At 51.0% G+C, this 18,252-nt stretch overlaps 2 protein-coding genes across 2 annotated transcripts; one reads left to right on the top strand and one right to left on the bottom strand.

The window, feature by feature from the left end:
- Positions 1-1,001: 1,001 nt before the first annotated feature.
- Positions 1,002-8,237, bottom strand: ENKD1 (enkurin domain containing 1; the record flags this gene model as incomplete). The annotated part of the gene is made up of 7 exons (XM_080704511.1): positions 1,002-1,162; positions 1,242-1,378; positions 1,469-1,632; positions 1,722-1,841; positions 6,192-6,364; positions 7,881-8,075; positions 8,153-8,237. The coding sequence occupies 7 exons, from the start codon at positions 8,235-8,237 to the stop codon at positions 1,002-1,004; spliced, it is 1,035 nt and encodes a 344-aa protein (XP_080560637.1).
- A 445-nt stretch (positions 8,238-8,682) lies between these two features.
- Positions 8,683-10,569, top strand: LOC308268344 (uncharacterized protein C16orf86; the record flags this gene model as incomplete). Its single annotated transcript, XM_080703489.1, has 4 exons — positions 8,683-8,763; positions 9,010-9,236; positions 9,848-10,065; positions 10,166-10,569. 4 exons carry the CDS (start codon positions 8,683-8,685, stop codon positions 10,567-10,569), a joined length of 930 nt encoding a protein of 309 aa, XP_080559615.1.
- Positions 10,570-18,252: the final 7,683 nt, after the last annotated feature.

Raw genomic sequence — 18,252 nt, 5'->3', positions numbered from 1 at the left:
TCAAGTGTGGTGGCACATGCCTAAAATCCCAGCTCTTGGAAGGCTGAGGCAGGAGGGTGTCAAGGTCAAGTCCAGTCTGGTCAACTTAGCAAGCAACTGTCTCAAAATCAAAAAGGGATGGGTATGTACCTTAGTGACTGAAAGCTTGTGCAATACTCTGGATCAATACTCAATACCATAAAAAAGAGAAAAAGTTGGATGTGGTGGTGCACACCTGTAATCCTAGTTCTTGGGAGGCTAAGACAGGAGGACCCCAGGTTTGCTGACTCTCAGCATTAGCAAGACCGTGTTTCCAAATAAAAAATAAGGGGCGAGCCGGGCGTGGTGGCACACACTTGTAATCCCCGCGCTTGGGAGGCTGAGACAGGAGGATCGCACGGGTTCGAAGCCAGCCTCAGCTACTTAGTGAGGCTCTCAGCAACTTAGTGAGACCCTGTTTCCAAATAAAATATAAGAAAGGTCTGGGAGTATAGCCCGGAGGTAGAAAGCCTCTGGGTTCCACCCTTAATACCACCCAAAAAAACAAAACAAACAAACAAACAAACAAGGGGCTGGGATGTAGCTCAGTGGCAAAGCACCTGCTTTGTGGGTGCAGCGCTCTGGGTTCGATCCCCAGTACAAAGAAGACACACACACAAAAAAGACCCCCTGAAAAAAAAAAAAAAAGCTAAGACCAAATAAAAAATAAAAAGGTCTGGGAGTGTAGCTCAGAGGAAAAATGTCCCTGAGTTCAATCCCCAGTACCAAAAAAGAAGGAAAGAAAAGAAAAATTCTTACAGAAACAAACCACGTTGTATACAAAATGTTTAATTTTGACAAAGGGGTTAAAAGGCTAGGATGGCCCTTCTGCAGCCACCAGCACCGAGAAGAGTGTGCTGGGGAGACCTGCCTACCCTGCTGCTCCTGTCTTGGCCTCTGCCCTAAGGCAGACCTAACCCTCCCCGTTGCAGCCATATGGTGATCCTCGGTATAGCTCTCCCTGCCACTGCCCACACGAGGGCTCAGGTGTCCATCTTCACAAAGACTTTGGGTCGTGAAAATATCTTGATGGCCTCTTCCACCTGCACCAGCTTCCGGTCCAGCTCACCACGGTGGCTCTGGGCTCTCAGGGAGTCTGCCCCAGCGGGCAGCAGCACCAGCTCGCGCAGCAGCCGGCTCTGGCCTACAGGGGGCGCAGGAACAGTGAGTACAGGCAGGGTGCATGTTCCCCAGGGGCCCAGCCCGCCCCTTGTAGTACTCACTCTGGAGCAGACTGTCCAGCGTCTCCAGCCGCTGGGCCTCGGGCATGAGTGTGTGGCCAGGGGGCATGGCAGGGTCCGGCTGGCTCTGCTGGCGGGCCTCGGCCTCCCGTCGCCACAGGTCCCTGCGCTCCAACAAGCTGCAGATGCACGGGCCCAGGGTGATGACACCCACAGGCTGCCTCCCACCCCAGGGCTCCCCTCACCGGGCGGTGGGCAGTGGGACCTACTACTGGGGCACATGGCCCTTCTGGGTGGCGTCATAGCGCTCCTGGGCCTGCCGCTGCCGCTCCAACACCTGGGCCAGGGCTTGCAGTGAGCGGGAATGGCGCCGGGGGGCCTTCTTGGCAGCTTGAGCATTGTGACTGATGAAGTCCACACCCAGGCTTGGCCCCTGCAAGACATGGCAAACACGGGGCCAAGAGCACTGTGTTGTGCCCGGTTCCCCACCCACAGGACCCCCGACCCCCCACATGCACTTACCTTAGGACCTGGTGGCGTGAGCTGGGGACTGAGCACACGGGGTGGCGGGAGGCCGGGGCCACAGCGGGAGTGTGCCCGCAGGAAGCGGGCAGGCTCTGCCACAGAGGCAGCACCAGGCTCCTGCAGCGCAGGGCAAGGCAGGACAGAGCCATGGTAAGGCTGGAGTGTCAGGCCTCAAGCCACAGACCATGCCTCTCCCTCCTGCCTCCCAGGGCCTTTCTATCTGTTCCTTTGGGTCTCTTCTCTCCCTCTCTCTTTGCAGTACTGGGGATGGAACCCAAGGGCATTCTACCTTTGAGCTTCACCCCCAGCCCTATTTTTTATTCTTTATTTTGAAACAGAATCTCACCGAGTTGCAGAGGGCCTCACTCAGTAGCTGAGGCTGCCTGCGCACCTGCGATCCTCTTGTCTCCCAAATACTGGGATTACAAGCGTCTCCCCTCTCTTGAGGGAGCTTTTTCCTCATCAGTATTTACACATGTGAATCTCTCCCATCTTAAACAAGTTGGGCACAGTGGTGCACATCTGTAATCCCAGTACTTGGGAGGTTGAGAAAGGAGGATCAAAGTTTTGAGGCTAGACTCAGCAACTTTACAAGACCCTGTTCAAAATAAATAAAATAAAGGTAGGGGTGTAGCTCAGAGAAACAATGTCCCTGGGTTCAGCCTGTAGTACTGAAAAAGAAAAGAAAAGAAAAGAAAAGCCAGCATAGTGGGGCATCTTCTAATCCCAGTTCTTGGGAGGCTGAGACAGGAGGATTTCAGGTTCGCAACCAATTTAGTGAGATCCTGTTTCAATATAAAGAATAAAAATAGGGCAGGAGGTATAGCTCAGAGGTAGAATCCCCCGGGTTCAATCCCCAGTACCGCAAAAATAAAAAAAACAAAACTTCTCATTCCTGAGTCAACTGCCACCTTTTTTCCTTCCTAGTCAAGCTTCCTGTGTCCTCTAAGGTCACTGGAGCTGGCCTCCAAGCCCTCAGGTCCAGGGGACCATTTGCCTCATCTCGCTGTTCTCAACCTGCTCTCAATAACTCTCGAGACTCATGCCTGAGGCCCAGACCTGAGTATCCATCTGTTTCCTGGACACACTCCCGCCCCCTGCAAATCCCACAGATGCTCAGCCCCATTCTCATGTGACCTTGTCTTTTCTTTCGGTTCTGCTCTTCCTTGTGAGTCCTTGGATAGAGGGATGGTGCCAAGACAGAATGTCACCACCCAATATCCTCAAACAAATGTTAGAGGGCTGGGGGTGCAGCTCCATGGTAGAGCACATGCTTAGCATGTATGAGGCCCTGGGTTCAATCCCATGAGCATGTGCACGCGCACACACACACACACACACACACACACACACACACACACAAAGGAAAGAAGCTGGGCATGATGATACATACTTATAACACCAGTATTTTGGAGGCCGAGATAGGAGGATCTCGGGTTCCAGGCCAGCCTGAGCCATTTAGTGAGACCCTCAGTAACTTAACAAAACCCTATTTCAAAATAAAAAATAAGCCAGACATGGTGGTGCACACTTGTAATCCCAGTATCTGCGAGGCAGAGAAAGGAGGATCCGGGTTTATGGCCAGCCTCAGCTACTTAGTGAGGCTCTCCACAACTTAGTAAGACCCTGTTTCAAAATAAAGAATAAAGCCAGGCGTGGTGGCGCACGCTTGTAACCCCCAAACTTGGGAGGCGGAGACAGGAGGATCGCACAGGTTCGAAGCCAGCCGTGCTGGCTTAAGAGACCCTGTTTCCAAATAAAAAAGTATAAAAATAGGTCTGGGAGTGTAGCCCGGAGGTAGAAGGGCTTCCAGGAACCCCAGTACCACCAAAAAAAAAAAAAAAAAAGAATAAAAAACAGGGCAGGGGGTGTAGCTCAGAGGTCAGATGCCCCTGGGTTCCATCCCCAGACCCGAAAAAATAAAAAATAAAAATAAAACAAAATAAAAAATAAAATATGAGCTGGGTATGGTGGTGGATGCTTGTAATCCCAGCATTTAGGAGGCTGAGATGGGAGGATTACAGGTTCATGGACAGCTTCAGCTACTTAGGCTCTTTGCAATTCAGTGAGACCCTATTTCAAAATAAAGAATAAAAAATTAGTCTGGGTGTGTAGCTCAGAGGTAGAATGCCCTGGGTTCAATCCCCAGCACCACAAAATAAATAAATAAATAAAAATAAAAAATAAAGCCGGGCATAGTGGTACAATGTCTGTAATCCCAAACTTGGGAAGGCTGAGACAGGAGGATTGCAGGTTCAAAGTCAGCCTCAGCAACTTAGCAAGATCACCAGCAACTTATGGAGACCCTATTACAAAACAAGCAAACAAGCAAGCAAGCAAACAAACAAACAAACAAACAAACGGGCTGGGGATGTAGCTTTAAGTTAGAATACTCTGGGTTCAATCCCCGTACCACACACACACACACAAATAAGACCAGGCGTGGTGGCGCACGCTTGGAATCCCCGCGCTTGGGAGGCTGAGACAGGAGGATCGCACAGGTTCAAAGCCAGCCTCAGCTACTTAGTGAGGCTCTCAGCAACTTAGTGAGACCCTGTTTACAAATAAAGTATAAAATAGGTCTGGGAGCATAGCCCGGAGGTAGAAAATCCCCTGGGTTCCACCCCCAGTACCACAAAAATATATAAATAAAAATAAATAAACTGGGCATAGTGGCGCACATTTGTAATCCCAGTACTTGAGAGGCTGAGACAGGAGGATCACAGGTTTGCAACCAGCCTCAGCAATTAGTGAGGCCCTCCCTGCTTAGTGAAACCTTGTTCAAGAATAAAAGCATGTCTGAGGGTGTACCACAGAGGTAGAATGCCCCTGAACCCTGGGCTCAATCCACAGTAGAGAAAGAGAGTAGATGGATGGAAGGAGGGGAAAGAAATGGAAAGGATGGAGGGAGGGAGTAAAGTAAAGAGAGAAGCCAGGGGTGGTGGCGCATGCTTGTAATTCCAGTATTTGGGAGGCTGAGATAGGATCGTAGCCAGTTTCAGCTAGTGTGTGTGTGTGTGTGTGTGTGTGTGTGTGTGTGTGTGGTACTGGGGATGGTACCCAGGGGCATTTGACCTCCAAGCTGCACCCCCAGTTCTATTTTTTATTCTTTATTTTGAAACAGGGTCTCACTAAATTGCGGAAGGCTTCACTAAGTTTCTGAGGCTGTCAGCAAACCGTGCCACTACGCCCAGCTCAGCCTCAGCTACTCAATGAGGCCCTCAACAAGTTCAAAAGACCGGTTCAAAATAAAGAATAAAAACAGGGAAGGAGGTATAGCTCAGGGGTAGAATGCCCTTGGGTTCAAACGCCAATATAAGCCGGGCGTGGTGGCACATGCTTGTAATCTCAGTACTTGAGAGTATGAGACAAGAGAATCACAGGTTCAAAGCCAGCCTCAACAATTTAGTGAGGCCCTCTGCAACTCAGCAAGACCCTGTTTCCAAATAACAAATAAAATCGGGCTGGGGTTTAGCTCAGAGGTAAAATGCCTCTGGGTGCAATTCCCAGTGCCAAAAACAAAACAGCCGTGCGTGGTGGCACACGCTTGTAATCCCCGCGCTTGGGAGGCGGAGACAGGAGGATGGCGCAGGTTCAAAGCCAGCCGCGCTGGCTTAGGAGACCCTGTTTCCAAAAAAAAAAAAAAAAAAAAGGTCTGGGAGTGTAGCCCCGAGAAGGGTTTCCAGGAACCCCAGTACCACCAAAAACAAAACAAAACAAAAAAACTCCAATACCATGAAGAAAGAAACAAACAAAGCAAGCAGACAGACAGACAGACAGACAGACAAGCTTAAGCGGCGGCTCTTTCAGATGTGATTCACCTGGCTTCGTGACACTGCACTTTTCCTCAGGCAAACTGCCCACACTCACTCTGGTCTTACACATCACCCGTGAGGTTCCATCGCACTGGAACATTTTCACCCACCTTCCCCTTCCTTGATTCCTGTTTGTCTCTCAGGATTACCTCAGCCATATCCTTATCTTCATTTATTTATGTATTTATCTAATTATTTATTGTGGTACTGAGGATGGAACCCATGGGTATTCTACCTCTGAGCTACACCCCAGCCCTTTTAGAAATTTTATTTTGAAATAAGGTCTTGCTAGGTGGCTTCAAGTTTCACTAAATTGCAGAAGCTGGCCTCAAACCTGCGATCCTTCTGTCTCAGCCTCCCAAATACTGGGATTATAGACAAGCACCGCCACATCCAGCTTCTTTTTTATTTTGAAAGCGTCTCACTAAGTTGCGGAGGCTGGCCTTGAACCTGTGATTCTCCTGTATTATCCTCCCAACAGGTGTGTGCATCCTCGCTATCACCACTTCTGAGAAAGCGCCCACATCCCCCTGTGGCAGAGTCAGCTGTCTCTTAGTCCCTGATCCTTAATCCCCTTGATTTTCTCCCAGATCAGGGTATATCTGCCTTTTGGCCAAGATGGACAGTATTTCTGGCTCCCCGAGACAAGTACCTGAAGATGAGCCTTGACACGGGACTCCACTTTGTCATACTTGGGTGAGCGCCACAATGCCTTCAGGGGCCTGGGCTGGCCCTGTTCCCGGCTGCGCTCCTCCTCTCTGAAGCGCCTCTGGATCTCCCTGATCCGTCTCAGGTTTTCCTTCTCATGGTCTTTAGGCTCCTTCCCTAGGGAAAATATGCTAAGATCTGCCCCATGTAGGGCCCATGCAACCCAACTTTCATCAGATCACACACAGGAGCTGGGAGTGGTGACGCACACTTGTATCCCGGTACTTGCAAGGGTGAGACAGGAGGATCACAGGTTCAAGGACAGCCTCCGCAAAGAGTGAACCTTTCATCAACCTAGCGAGACCTTGTTTTAAAATAAAAATTAAAAATAGGGCTGGGGATGTAGCCTCCGAATGTCAATCCCTAGTGACACATACACGATCACACATAGGCCCACCGCGGACCCCTGCTGAAAGATCTCCCTGACCTCTTGAAGTTAGACTCTATACACATACTGGTCAGCTTAATCCCTTCCCTACAGAGTGAATATCTGCTGATTATTTTCTACATTTTTGTAGTGAAATATACTATCAACTGGCAAATTATGTTTGTCTTTTCACATATTGCCTCCCAACTTGATGTGTGTGTGTGTGTGTGTGTGAGAGAGAGAGAGAGAGAGAGAGAGAGAGAGAGAGAGAGAGAGAGAGAGAGACTGGGGATGGAACCCAGAAGCTTTCTACCTCTGAGCTACACTCTCAGCTCTATTTTATATTTTATTTGGAAACGGCGTCTCACTAAGCCTAAGTAGCTGAGGCTGGTTTCAAATCTGCACAATCCCTCCTGCCTCAGCCTCCCAAGAGCTGGGATTACAAACTGGGCCACCACATCCCACTCCCAACTTTTTTTTTTTTTTTTTTCAGTACTGGGGATGGAACCCAGGGGCATTCTACCTCGGAGCTACATCCCCTGCCCTATTTTTTTTTTTTCTTTATTTTGAAACAGGGCCTCACTAAGTAGCTGAGGCTGTCCGGGAACTGAGATCCTCCTGTCTCAGCCTCCCAAATGCTTGGATTCCAAGCGTGGGCCACCACGTCCGGCTCTCCCAATTTGATTTGATGATGGTGCAAGTTGGGCATGTGTGAATGTGTGTTACTAGAAACAGAACCTAGGGGTGTTCTATCTACAAGCTACACTTCCAGTCCTACTTATTATCATTATTATTGTTGTTGTTGTTGTTGTTATTATTATTATTATTATTATTATTGTCATTGTTTTGAAACAGGATCTTGATAAGTTGCTGAGTCTGATCTGGAACCTATGGTCCTACTATCTCAGCGTTCCAAACACTGGGATTGCAGATGTGCGCCACCATGCCTGGCTGCGTGCTTGTCTTTAATCCTGTTTTCGGAGCATCGATAGGGTCTGGCACATAGTAAACTTTCAATAAACTACGTTTCACTGATGCTTGAAGCTGGCTAGGGCTTCGTGGGAACTACCACAGTCAGTCCGCTCCTGACAGGAGGTTGTGCATTTCCCGCTCTTTTTATATTGGGAAAACAGACCCAGGGAGGCAAAGCTTGGGCCCAGGACAGGGGTGGGGGAGGTGGGGTGGAGGACAGGGGGTAGGGGCAGCCCCTTTGGATCTCGACTTTTGACCTCAGCTGCCTCGCAGCCACTTCTGGTCGGGACTTACTCTTGGGAGGGGCCCCCGGACCGAGCGAGATGCCCCCAAGTTGCAGCAGCATGTCCCCCACGCCGCGCTGGCCACGCTCCAGGATCTCTCGGGCTCCGGGCCTGATGCGGGCGCGTCGGGGAGGGGTTGCGCCCAGGTCGCGTTCCGAGGTCAGCAGGTCCAGCTTCAGCGCGTTTCCCTCAAGGCGCCCTTGGGCTGAGGAGCAGGACGCGGAGCGCGGGGCTCAGTGGCGGAGAGGGGGTCTCGCCCGGCCGAAACACCCTCCAACTCACCCGAGGACGGCCGCCGGTAGTAGTCAGGGCACAGCGTAGGGTCCGGGGGGATGGGCCCCGAGATGCGGGATGGGCCCTCGCACATGCTGCGGCCGCCGCCCTGCAACAGTGCACCGAGGCCGGCGGCGCTGAGCAAATCCCGCCCGAACCCCCTTCTCCAGTCCCCGCCTCCTCCCTAGCCCGGCCCGGCCGTGCGGCCCTTGCCGGACCCCCTCCCGGGCTCCCGCCCCTCCAGCCCGCACTCGCCCGCTCCGCGCCCCCATCCCAGCGCGGCCCTCGGCCCCTCCCCCGCAAGCCCGGCCGGGGCTCACTAGAGCAGTTTTGCCGCCAGCTTCTACCACTCCGGAGTTGCTGTTGCCGGGCAACGAGTGGCTGCGTCCTCAAGGTCAGGGGTCAATGATCCTGGCGAAAGGCCTTCTGGGGTTTGTAGTTCAAGCTTATCCTTCTCCCTCAGGATCCACCGGTCCAGCCTGTCGAGGACCACCCTCCTCCCTCAGCAACCGTCGAGGATGCGCTGACCCCTCGCAGCCATGGCTTCAGCAGGGGCCGAGAGGCAGCCAGGGGCCCAGGAGGGGACCGCGGTCGCACTGACTCAGGTCCTAGAGGTGCCGGTTAGCAGTGCTCAGACCCTTGAGGTGACAGTCAGACCATCTAACCTTCAAACACTTGGCCGCGGTGCTCTGGGGACTGACCTCCGAGTGATGCGACCCCCTAACTGCCAAGCCAGGCCCTACAAGCCAAGAGGGGCCTGGCCTGGTGACCTTCCTAGATTTGGTGGCTACTGCTGGGCATTGAATGACTGATCTCTACATCTTTTTGCTTAGTATGGTGACTAATTATCTCTGTGTCATCTCTAGTGTCCAGTGACAGGAGACCAGTGCCTGGTGCCAGCTTTCAAGGCCGGCAGGACCCAGGGTGAAGACAAGTGTTTAATAGGACACTGCTCAGAGCCAGAACTCCAGGAGGGGCTCAAGCTGGAAAAGGAGGGGCTCCAGCCGGAGCCAGAGGCAGGAGAGGAGCGAAGTCCCAGGCCTGTGGCCTCTATGGTGGGGCCCAGTCATGGGTTGAAGAGGAAGCCAGTCAAGTGAGGGGGCTTTCAGATTTGGAAGAAGCTGCATAGCTGGGCAGTGGGTCTCCCACTCCAGGAGGATACCGATAGTCCTGACTTCTGCAGGGCAGATTCTTGTCCTCTGCCACTACCATCTCCCTCTCCACCTCCCTTCTGTTCCTCAAGAGCCCTGTCCTGAGCTGGGTGTGGTGGCACACATTTGCAGTCCAATACCTGGGAGACTGAGACAGCATGATCAAAGGTTTGAGGGCAACCTCAGCAATTAGCGAGACTCTCAGTAACTTAATGAGACTCTGTTTGAGAATAAAGAATAAAAAATAGGGCTGGGGGTGTAGCTCAGAGGTAGAATGCCCTGGATTCAATCCCCAGTTCCACAGAAAAAGCAAAAATCCCTGGGATGAGGAGCATCAGTGCCAAGAGAGATAGAGCCTCCAGACCTTGTAGAGGACTGGACTCACAGGAACACTAGGCCTCTATTGGCCCTGGGGCTTCACCAGCCAGAAAAAGAGACAGCCATCTAGCCCTAGGGTGGTGGGGCAGGCAAGCAAGTCCCTAGCTCAAAGCAGAGGAATCAAAAGCTGGAGGCTTCCCCCTCAGGCCTTCTGTCCCCAGCTCCAGTCCCCCAGCCTCCCAGGAACCAGCCACTGTGCTCATCCTAGGACAGAAGCCGAGCTGCCACCGGGGCTGCTGCTGCAGAGGGAGGAGCTGGAGGGCAGCCAGAGTGAGCTCTCACCATCTGCCAAACAGCACAAAAAAGCCAAGAAACGCAAGAGTGTGGGGGCTCCCATACTTCCAGCTGCGGCCAGCACAGCATCTGCACCCTCAGAGACCTTGGGGCTGGAGCGTGAGTGGCAGTCCCTAGGCCTTCCCTTCTCCCTCTGCCTGCTGGTCCTGACATGGCACAGCCTGGCGCTCCAGCCCCTGCCCTGCCCGGGTCCTTGCAGGAAAGGCCCAGCGCCTGCGGCCGCTGTACCAATACATCAACTATTCCAACCCTGAGCTGAACCAGGCAGGGGAGGGAGACAGGGAGGCTGAGGCAGAGCCTGAGTCCGAGTTGGCCCTGGTTCCTGAGGAGGCCAGTGTGGAGCAGCTGCAGGCCTTGCTGCCTGTGGCAGGTGAGCTGGGCTTAGGCCTCTCTTTGCCCTGCCCCAGTGCATTAGTGGCCCCGATCCAAGCCCTGGCTCCCCTGGGAGAGGAGGCTGGGGTGGAGCCTGGAGGTTTGCTCAGCTTGGCAGCGAGTGGCCACCTCAAGGCGGAGGTGGATAAGTCAACCCAGGTGGACATCGACAAGATGCTGAGTGTCTGCACTGCTCCCCTTGTGGCACCACTCTCCCCTCAGTACAAGTGACTGTCCACCCATCTCGGCTTCCCTCCTCTAAGCCTGAACCAGGGCTGTGGCCTGTGGGCCTGGGCTATCAGGTGGAGGGGGGAATTTGGTTCCTGTCCTCACTTGAACCTTGGGCTGGCTAAAAATAAAGATTTTTTCCTAAGACTTTGACTCCCCAAATATGATGCCTGAACTGGGGAAGAGGCTGTGAAGAAGGGTGGAGGACTCAGCTGAGCAGGGTTTGAAGCCCAACCAGTCACCTGGCTTCCTAGGGACCTTGACAAATGACACATTCCTGGGTGCCACTATAGACCTGAGTCTGAAGTGGGACTGAGGAAAGCTTGGGGCAGGCCAGGTTCTATGAATTTAGTCTCCGCAGGTATGTAAGAGAGTCAGACAGATGAAGACAGGTAAGAAAGAGGAACTCGGGGCAGAGTAAAGAAAGGTAATGGGGCTGGGCGGTCAGTGCACACCTGTAATCCCAGCACTTGGGAGGCGGAGGCAGAGACAGGCAGATTGCAGGTGGAAGCCAGCCTCAGCAACTTAGTGAGACCCTGTTTTGTTTATCTTTTACTATTTTCTTTCTCACCCTCCCAAGTCCTGGGATTACAAGTGTGCACCACACATGCCTGGCTTGAGACCTTGTTTCAAAACAAAGAAAATAGGTCTGTTGGCATAACTTGAGGGTAGAATGACTTTCCGTTCAATCCCCAGTACTACACACAAAAAAGAAATGGGCGTGGCGGTGCATGTTTGTAAATCCAGAATTTGGGAGGCTGAGACAGGAGGGTTGCAGTTCGAAGACAGCCTCAGCTACTACTTAGTGAGGCCCTTTGCAACTCAGTGAGACCCTGTTTCAAAATAAATAAAAAATAGGGCTGGGGGTATAGCTTGGAGGTAGAATGCCCCTGGAGGGTTCCCCAGACCCCCCCCCAAATAGGGCTGAGGATGTAGCTCGAAGGGTTATGCCCCTGGAGGGGATGCCCCTGGGTTCCATCCCCAGAACTGCAAAAAAAGGAAAAGAAAGAAAGAAAGAAGGAAGGAAGGAAGGAAGGAAGGAAGGAAGGAAAGAAAGGGGAAGCAGGTGTTTGGCTCTGCTACCTGTCTCTCAGAGAGAGGACCAACAAGAGAACCAACATATTGACACCAGAGGTGGCCAGGTTCATCTGCCTGCCCCCAAAGTGGCAGCTTTGGAACGTTCTGCACTCACTGTCATGCCACAGCTAATCCATGCCATGGCCCCTGCCGCCACACACCTGCGCCCTTGATGAAGTTACTGTCCCTCTAGCATCCTGATCATCTTCATCTTATTTTGTGGTACTGGGGATTGAATCTAGAGACATTCTACCTCTGAGCTACACACTTTTTAATTTTTTTCAGCCTTTTGTATTTATTTATCCTTGTGGTACTGGGGATGGAACCCAGGGGTCTTCTACTTCTGAGCTATACCCCCAGACATATTTTTTTAATTGAAAACGGAGCCAGGCGTGGTGGTGCATGCTTGTAATCCCAGCATTCGGGAGGCTGAGACTGGAGGATCATGGTTCGTGGATCACTCAGCTACTTAGTGAGGCCCTCCACAACTTAGTGAGACCCTGTTTCAAAATAAAGAATAAAAAATAGGGCAGGGGGTGTAGCTCAGAGGTTGAATTCCCCTGGGTTCTATTCCAAAACCCACACAAAAAAATTGGAAACAGGGTCTTACTAATGTTGCCGAGAGCCTCAGTAAGTTGCTGAGGCTAGCTTTTTTTTTGTGGTACTGTGGTTCCTGGAAACCCTTTTACCTCCATGCTATACTCCCAGACCTATTTTTTTATATTTTTATCTGAAAACAGGGTCTCTTAAGCCAGCGAGGCTGGTTTCGAACCAGCGCCATCCTCCTGTCTCCGCCTCCCAAGTGCGGGGATCATAAGTGTGCGCCACCATGCCTGGCTCTGAGGCTAGTTTTGAACCTGCGATCCTCCTCTGTTTTAGCTTCCCAAGTACTGGGATTACAAGTATGCGCCACCATGCCTAGCCTGTTTGCGATTTATTTTTTATTTATTTATTTATTTATTTATTTATTTATTTATTTATTTTTGGTACTGGGGATTGAACCCTGGGGCACTCTCTCTCTAAGATACATCCCAATCCCTATTTTATCCTTTTATTTTGAAACAGGATCTTGCTAATTTGCAGAGCACATCATTAAGTAGCTGAGGCTGGCTGCAAACCTGTGATCCTCCTGTCTCAACCTCTCAAGTACTAGGATTATAAGCGTGTGCCACCACGCTTGGCCCCATCTATCTATGTATGTGGGTCTGGGGATGGAATCCAGGGGCATTCAACCTCCAAGCTACACCCCCTGCCCTATTTTTTTATTCTTTATTTTGAAACAGGGTTTCACTAAGTTGCGGAGGGCCTCACTAAGTAGTTGAGGTTGTCCACGAACTGTGATCCTCTAGTCTCAGCCTCCCGAATGCTGGGATTACAAGTGTGCGCCACCACGCCCAGCAGCCCCCTATATTTTATTGTTTACTTTGTTTTTGTGGCACTGAGGACTAAACTGAGGGGCATTCTACCTCTGAGCTATACCACCAACCCTAATTTTTTTTATTTGGAAACAAGGTCTCACTAGTTTGATGAGAGTCTTACTACTTGATGAGATTGTTCTCAAACCTGCATTCCTCCTGTACAGCCTCCCAAGTACTAAGATTACAGGTGTGTACCACCATGCCCAGCACAATCTTCTTGCCCTCGCTGCCTTGAAACTTCTCAGTGACTGCCTGTGACTCCCTGCTCCCTTCTCCATCGCCACACGCCTTTCTTACCTTCATTCTGCACACAGGGCTTTCCTTGCCTAGGTGCTTTTATTTCCTCACCCGTGCACCTGGCTAGTGCACACAAACCCTTGGGCACCCTCTTTCTGCTGAGCCAGGCAACAGCCAGCGTTGCCCGACATAGGAGCATCTGTGTACTTCTGTCACTAGGGGTAATAACTGCCTTCACAACTAGACTGGGAACTTGCCCAGGTCACACATCACTACATCACATCCACCGAGCAGAGGACCCCAATAAAAGGCAACAAGACCCAGCACTTGAGAGGCTGAGATAGGAGGATTGCAGATTTGGGGCCAGTTTCATCAATGTAGTGAGAACCTCATCAACTTGGCAAGAAAAATAAATAACAAAAGGACTGAGAGTAGAACACTCCTGGGTCCAATCCCCAGTACCAAATAAACAAAACAAAACCCACCAAGACCAAGGTTAGGGGTGGAGAAGACTATGGAGGAGACACTAAGTCTGAGACTGAACAACTGAAGCCATCTAAGTCCACAGCCATGTGCGGGCCTGGAATGATGGCCTGGCGTGGTCATCGAGGGGGCAGGGTGGGCAGGCGCAGGTGGGAGAGGGATGACAATGGACCTGGCCTCTTTTCTTGGCATCACCCCCGAACGCTCCCTCCTTTGGGGGTAGTGTCACTTGGATGCTTACTGGCCCCCAGCAAGCCATAGGGTGAGTGGGGACATTTTTTCCCCCTGTAGGGATTAAACTCAGGGGCATTCTACCTCTGAGCTATACTCTGAGTCCTATTTTAATTTTTATTTTATTTTGCAGTACTGAGGATGGAACCCAAGGGCATTCTACGTCCGAGCTACACTCTGGCCCTATTTTTTTATTTATTTTGAAACAGGGTCTGAATTGCAGAGGGCCTAAGTAGCTGAGGCTGTCCACAAACCACGATCCTCCTGTCTCGGCCTCCCAAATGCTAGGATTACAAGCATGTGCCACCACGCCTGGCCTTATTTTTATTCTTTATTTTTGGAATAAGGTCTAAGTTGCAGGTGGCCTAAGTATATGAGGTTGGCTGCCAACCTGTGATCCTCCTATTTCATCCTCCCAAATTCTGAGATTTCAACAGTGTGCTACCATACCTGGATGAAAGAGGTTCTTTCTTTCTGTGCCTACAAACTTCCTTCCCTGAGTGGTAATTTGACCACCCCAGGCAATACCGTCTATCAGGCCCACAAAGACAGAATCTCCTGCATTAGGGATGAGCAGATTCTTCAGGGTATTTCAGAGCTAGATAATTGAGTTTGATCTCCTTACTTTATGGCTGAGGAAGCAGTGGCCTGCTGGGAAGTTCTTGCAATAGACCACCTGGCAGGCCCTGCTCTCCACTGAGTTCCACAGAATCTGTGGACCTGGGGGCTCCCTGACTAGGATCTGACCTAAGAAGGCCAGCATCTTCTCTTTCTGGGTGGTCTCTGAGGCTGGTGGTGTGGGAAAGGATGGACTGAGAAGGAAGCTCTGATCCTCATCTCCTCACAGATAAGGGGGATTTGGTGGTCAAAGAGGACTGGTCTACTAGCCGGGCATGGTGGCACACACCTGTAATCCCAGTACTTGGGAGGCTGGGACAAGAGAATTACAGGTTCAAAGCCAGCCTTAGCAACTAGCCTTAGCAACTGAACAAGACCTGTTTTCAAATAAAAAGAATAATAAAATAGGGCTAGGAATATAGCTCAGAGGTAGAAGACCCTGGGTTTATTCCCTAGAGTGCGTGCATGTGTGTGCAAACACACACACACACACACACACACACCCCAAAAAGAAAAAAAAAACTGATCTACAGTTCCTGGGGCCTGTTACCGCTTGTGCTTGTCTGAGTGGGGTGATAGGGGCCACAAAAAGGAACGAGTCACTGCTGCTCCTAGAAACTTACCCTAAGGAAATGCTGAGGCAGCCTGATTCCAGGGGACACGTTGGACCACAGGTAGTGACCGCCACTCCACCTAGGGGGAGTAGTGATGAGGCAGCCCTCCAGCTATTCCTGAGAGAGAACTGGGCAGAGTACAAGCCAAGAATGAAGCCCCGCTGGCGTGCAAGATGCCAGTCTCATGTAGGAGGGCGCTCAGTGCGGCTGAATCAGAGGGTATGCCAGCAGGGGCCCAGGCTTGCCAAGACTTGGGGTGATAAAAAAGGAGTGCAGACAGATGGGGGTCTTGGCCTGACGTCGTGGGGAGGTCTCACAGGCAGCAGTGTGAAGGGCAGAACATGGAAGGGAGAGATAGGACAGGGAGGTAAGGAGGCGGCTTCCAGGTCTGGAGATTTGTTTGAAAATTGGTGACTAAGCAACAGGCATTTTAGAAGCTGTCTTCTGGTTGCTCAGAGGGGAAAAGTTGACTGCATTTTCACTGGCCTGGAAATCTTAACTTTGACCTAGGAAGTGTTGTTGGCAGTATTCTCAGATTTGGGGAACAGGTCCCCAGAGATGCTGCTGCCTTCCTCCAGGAGGGGGCGCCGCAGGACAAGGCAGGAACCAGTTTCAGGCTCAGTCACTCCCAAGCTCCCTTGACCACAGGAATCTAGGCCACTTCAAGGGCCCAGCCCTCCTCCCATTCCCAAAGTGGGACCAACAACTCTGATGCCCAAGAGATTTATGATGGTATGTCTGAAGATGTCAGGGGATGAGGGGTGATGAACCTAGGCTCCGGAGTGGGGATGGCCTCAGAGGACCTGGGGTCCTCACAAAGTAGCTCTGACTAGGTCCACTGTAATCTGCCCCAGCACTTCTAGGTCTGTCTCTACAAACAGCAGAGTCCTCCAAATCATGGCGTCAGCAACATGGCCCTTTTCCTATGTAGGACCATTTTGGTTTTCTCGGTCAATTCCCACATTTAGGAAGGACTTTGGTATCTTAGTAACGCCCAGAAGGACTGACATGGCGCTTAGCTCATGAGTTCCCAAGGGATAAAGGAGCAGCCTTTCCTCTGTCCGCACCCTGGCTCAGGGTGGACTTTCTCAGTAGTTTTCCTCCTAGTTCATGCCAGGCTAAGACTTCTGCTACAGGAGGGGCAATGTCTGGGCACCCAAGATTGGGAAGAGAAGATTCCCAAGAGCAGGGAATCTAGTGAAGAGTTAGGTGCTGTAGTCATACAGTTCTGACTAGGCTCCTGGCTCCATCTGTGTGTGTGTGTGTGTGTGTGTGTGTCCCCGGGGGTGGAACCCAGGGGCATTCTACATTCGAGTTACACCCCCTGCCCTACTTTTTTATTCTTTATTTTGAAACCGGGTCTTTCTGAGTTGCAGAGGGCCTCACTAAGTAGCTGAGGCTGTCCCACGAACTCCTGAATGCTGGGATTACAAGTGTGCGCCACAAACCCGGCTCTTTTTTTTTTTTTTTTTTTTTTTTTTAGTCAGGGATTGAGCCCAGGGACATTCTACCTCCAAGCTACACCCTATCCCTATTTTATTTTTATTTAATTTTTATTTGAAACAAGGTCTCACTGAGTTGCAAAGGGCCTAAGTAGCTGAGGCTGTCCGCGAACCACAATCCTTCTGTCTCAGCCTCTCAAAAGCTGGGATTATAAGCGTGCACCACCATGCCCAGCTTCCATCTCTTATAGCCCACAAGAAACAAGTTGAACTGTGGTTTGTGGACAGCCTCAGCTACTTTGCAACTCAATGAGAACCTGTTTCAAAATATATAAAAAAAAATAGGGCTCGGGGTATAGCTCAAAAGTAGAATACTTTATAAGAGTTGTTTGGTGATTAAATTATTATTATTTTGTGGGTCTGGGGATGGAACCCAGGGGTATTTGACCTCTGAGCTACACCCCCAGCCCTATTTTTTATTCTTTCTTTTGAAACAGGGTCTCACTAAGTTGCAGAGGGCCTAAGTGGCTGAGGCTGTCTGTGAACCGCAGTCCTCCAGTCTCAGCCTCCCAAATGCTGGGATTACAAGCGTGTGCCACCACGCCCGGCTGTTGGTGATTAAATTAAATAATATGCATGAGGTGTTTACCCTGGGGGCCAGCATGCCATAAGCACTCTGAAACCTGGATACTGCAGGAAAACAGGCCTCGATGACTTCTACAAGGAGTGCCAAAAGGAAGCAGACCCTCCCTGGGCCTTTGTCAGGGAGCCCAGGGCGGGAAGAGGGAGGAAGGCTAGAGAAAGGTAGTTTGTCCAGGCTTCACATTCAGTAGGCTGACAGAGGAAACAAAGGGAAGACGAATCCTGTGTGTGTGTGTGTGTGGGGGGGGTACTGGGGATGGAACCCAGGAGCATTTTACCTCTGAGCTATACTCTCAGCCTTATTTTATTGTTGTTATCATTATTATTTTGCAGTACTGGGGATTGATCCCAAGGGCATTCTGCCTCCAAGCTACACCCCAGCCCTACATTTAATTAATTAATTAATTAATTTTGAGGTACAGGGGATAGAACCCAGGGGCATTCTAACTCCAAGCTGTAACCCTAGCCCTACTTTTTATTCTTTATTTTGAAACAGGTTCTCACTAAATTGCAGAGGGCCTCACTAAGTAGCCAAGGCTGGCTGTGCAATCCTCCTGTCTAGGAATATAAGCGTGCGCCACCACACCCTATTTTTTTTATTCTTTATTCTGAAATAGGGTCTAAGTTGCGGAGGGCTTCACTAAGTAGCTGAAACAAGCTGAACCTGCAATCTTTCTGTCTCAGCCTCTCAAGAGAACTAGGATTACAACCATGTGCCACCACACTGAGCCTTTTTTTGAAACTAGGTCTCATCAGGTTGTGGAGTGGTCCTCCTGTCTCAGTCTCCCAAGTACTGGGACTACAGGCACAGCTCAGATGTGCCCTTCCAGGTCCTTTCACAACAGCTCGCCCACCTCTGGCTGACATGGTTAAAGGTCATCCCTGTCTGGAACAAAGTTAACAAGCATGGCCAGTGACTAGCCA

This window comes from Muscardinus avellanarius (assembly GCF_963383645.1).
Source record: "Muscardinus avellanarius genome assembly, chromosome: 10".
NCBI classification, from domain to species: Eukaryota; Metazoa; Chordata; class Mammalia; order Rodentia; family Gliridae; genus Muscardinus; species Muscardinus avellanarius.
The sequence above is the reverse complement of the archived record's forward strand: the minus strand, read 5'-3'. Positions and strand labels throughout refer to the sequence as shown.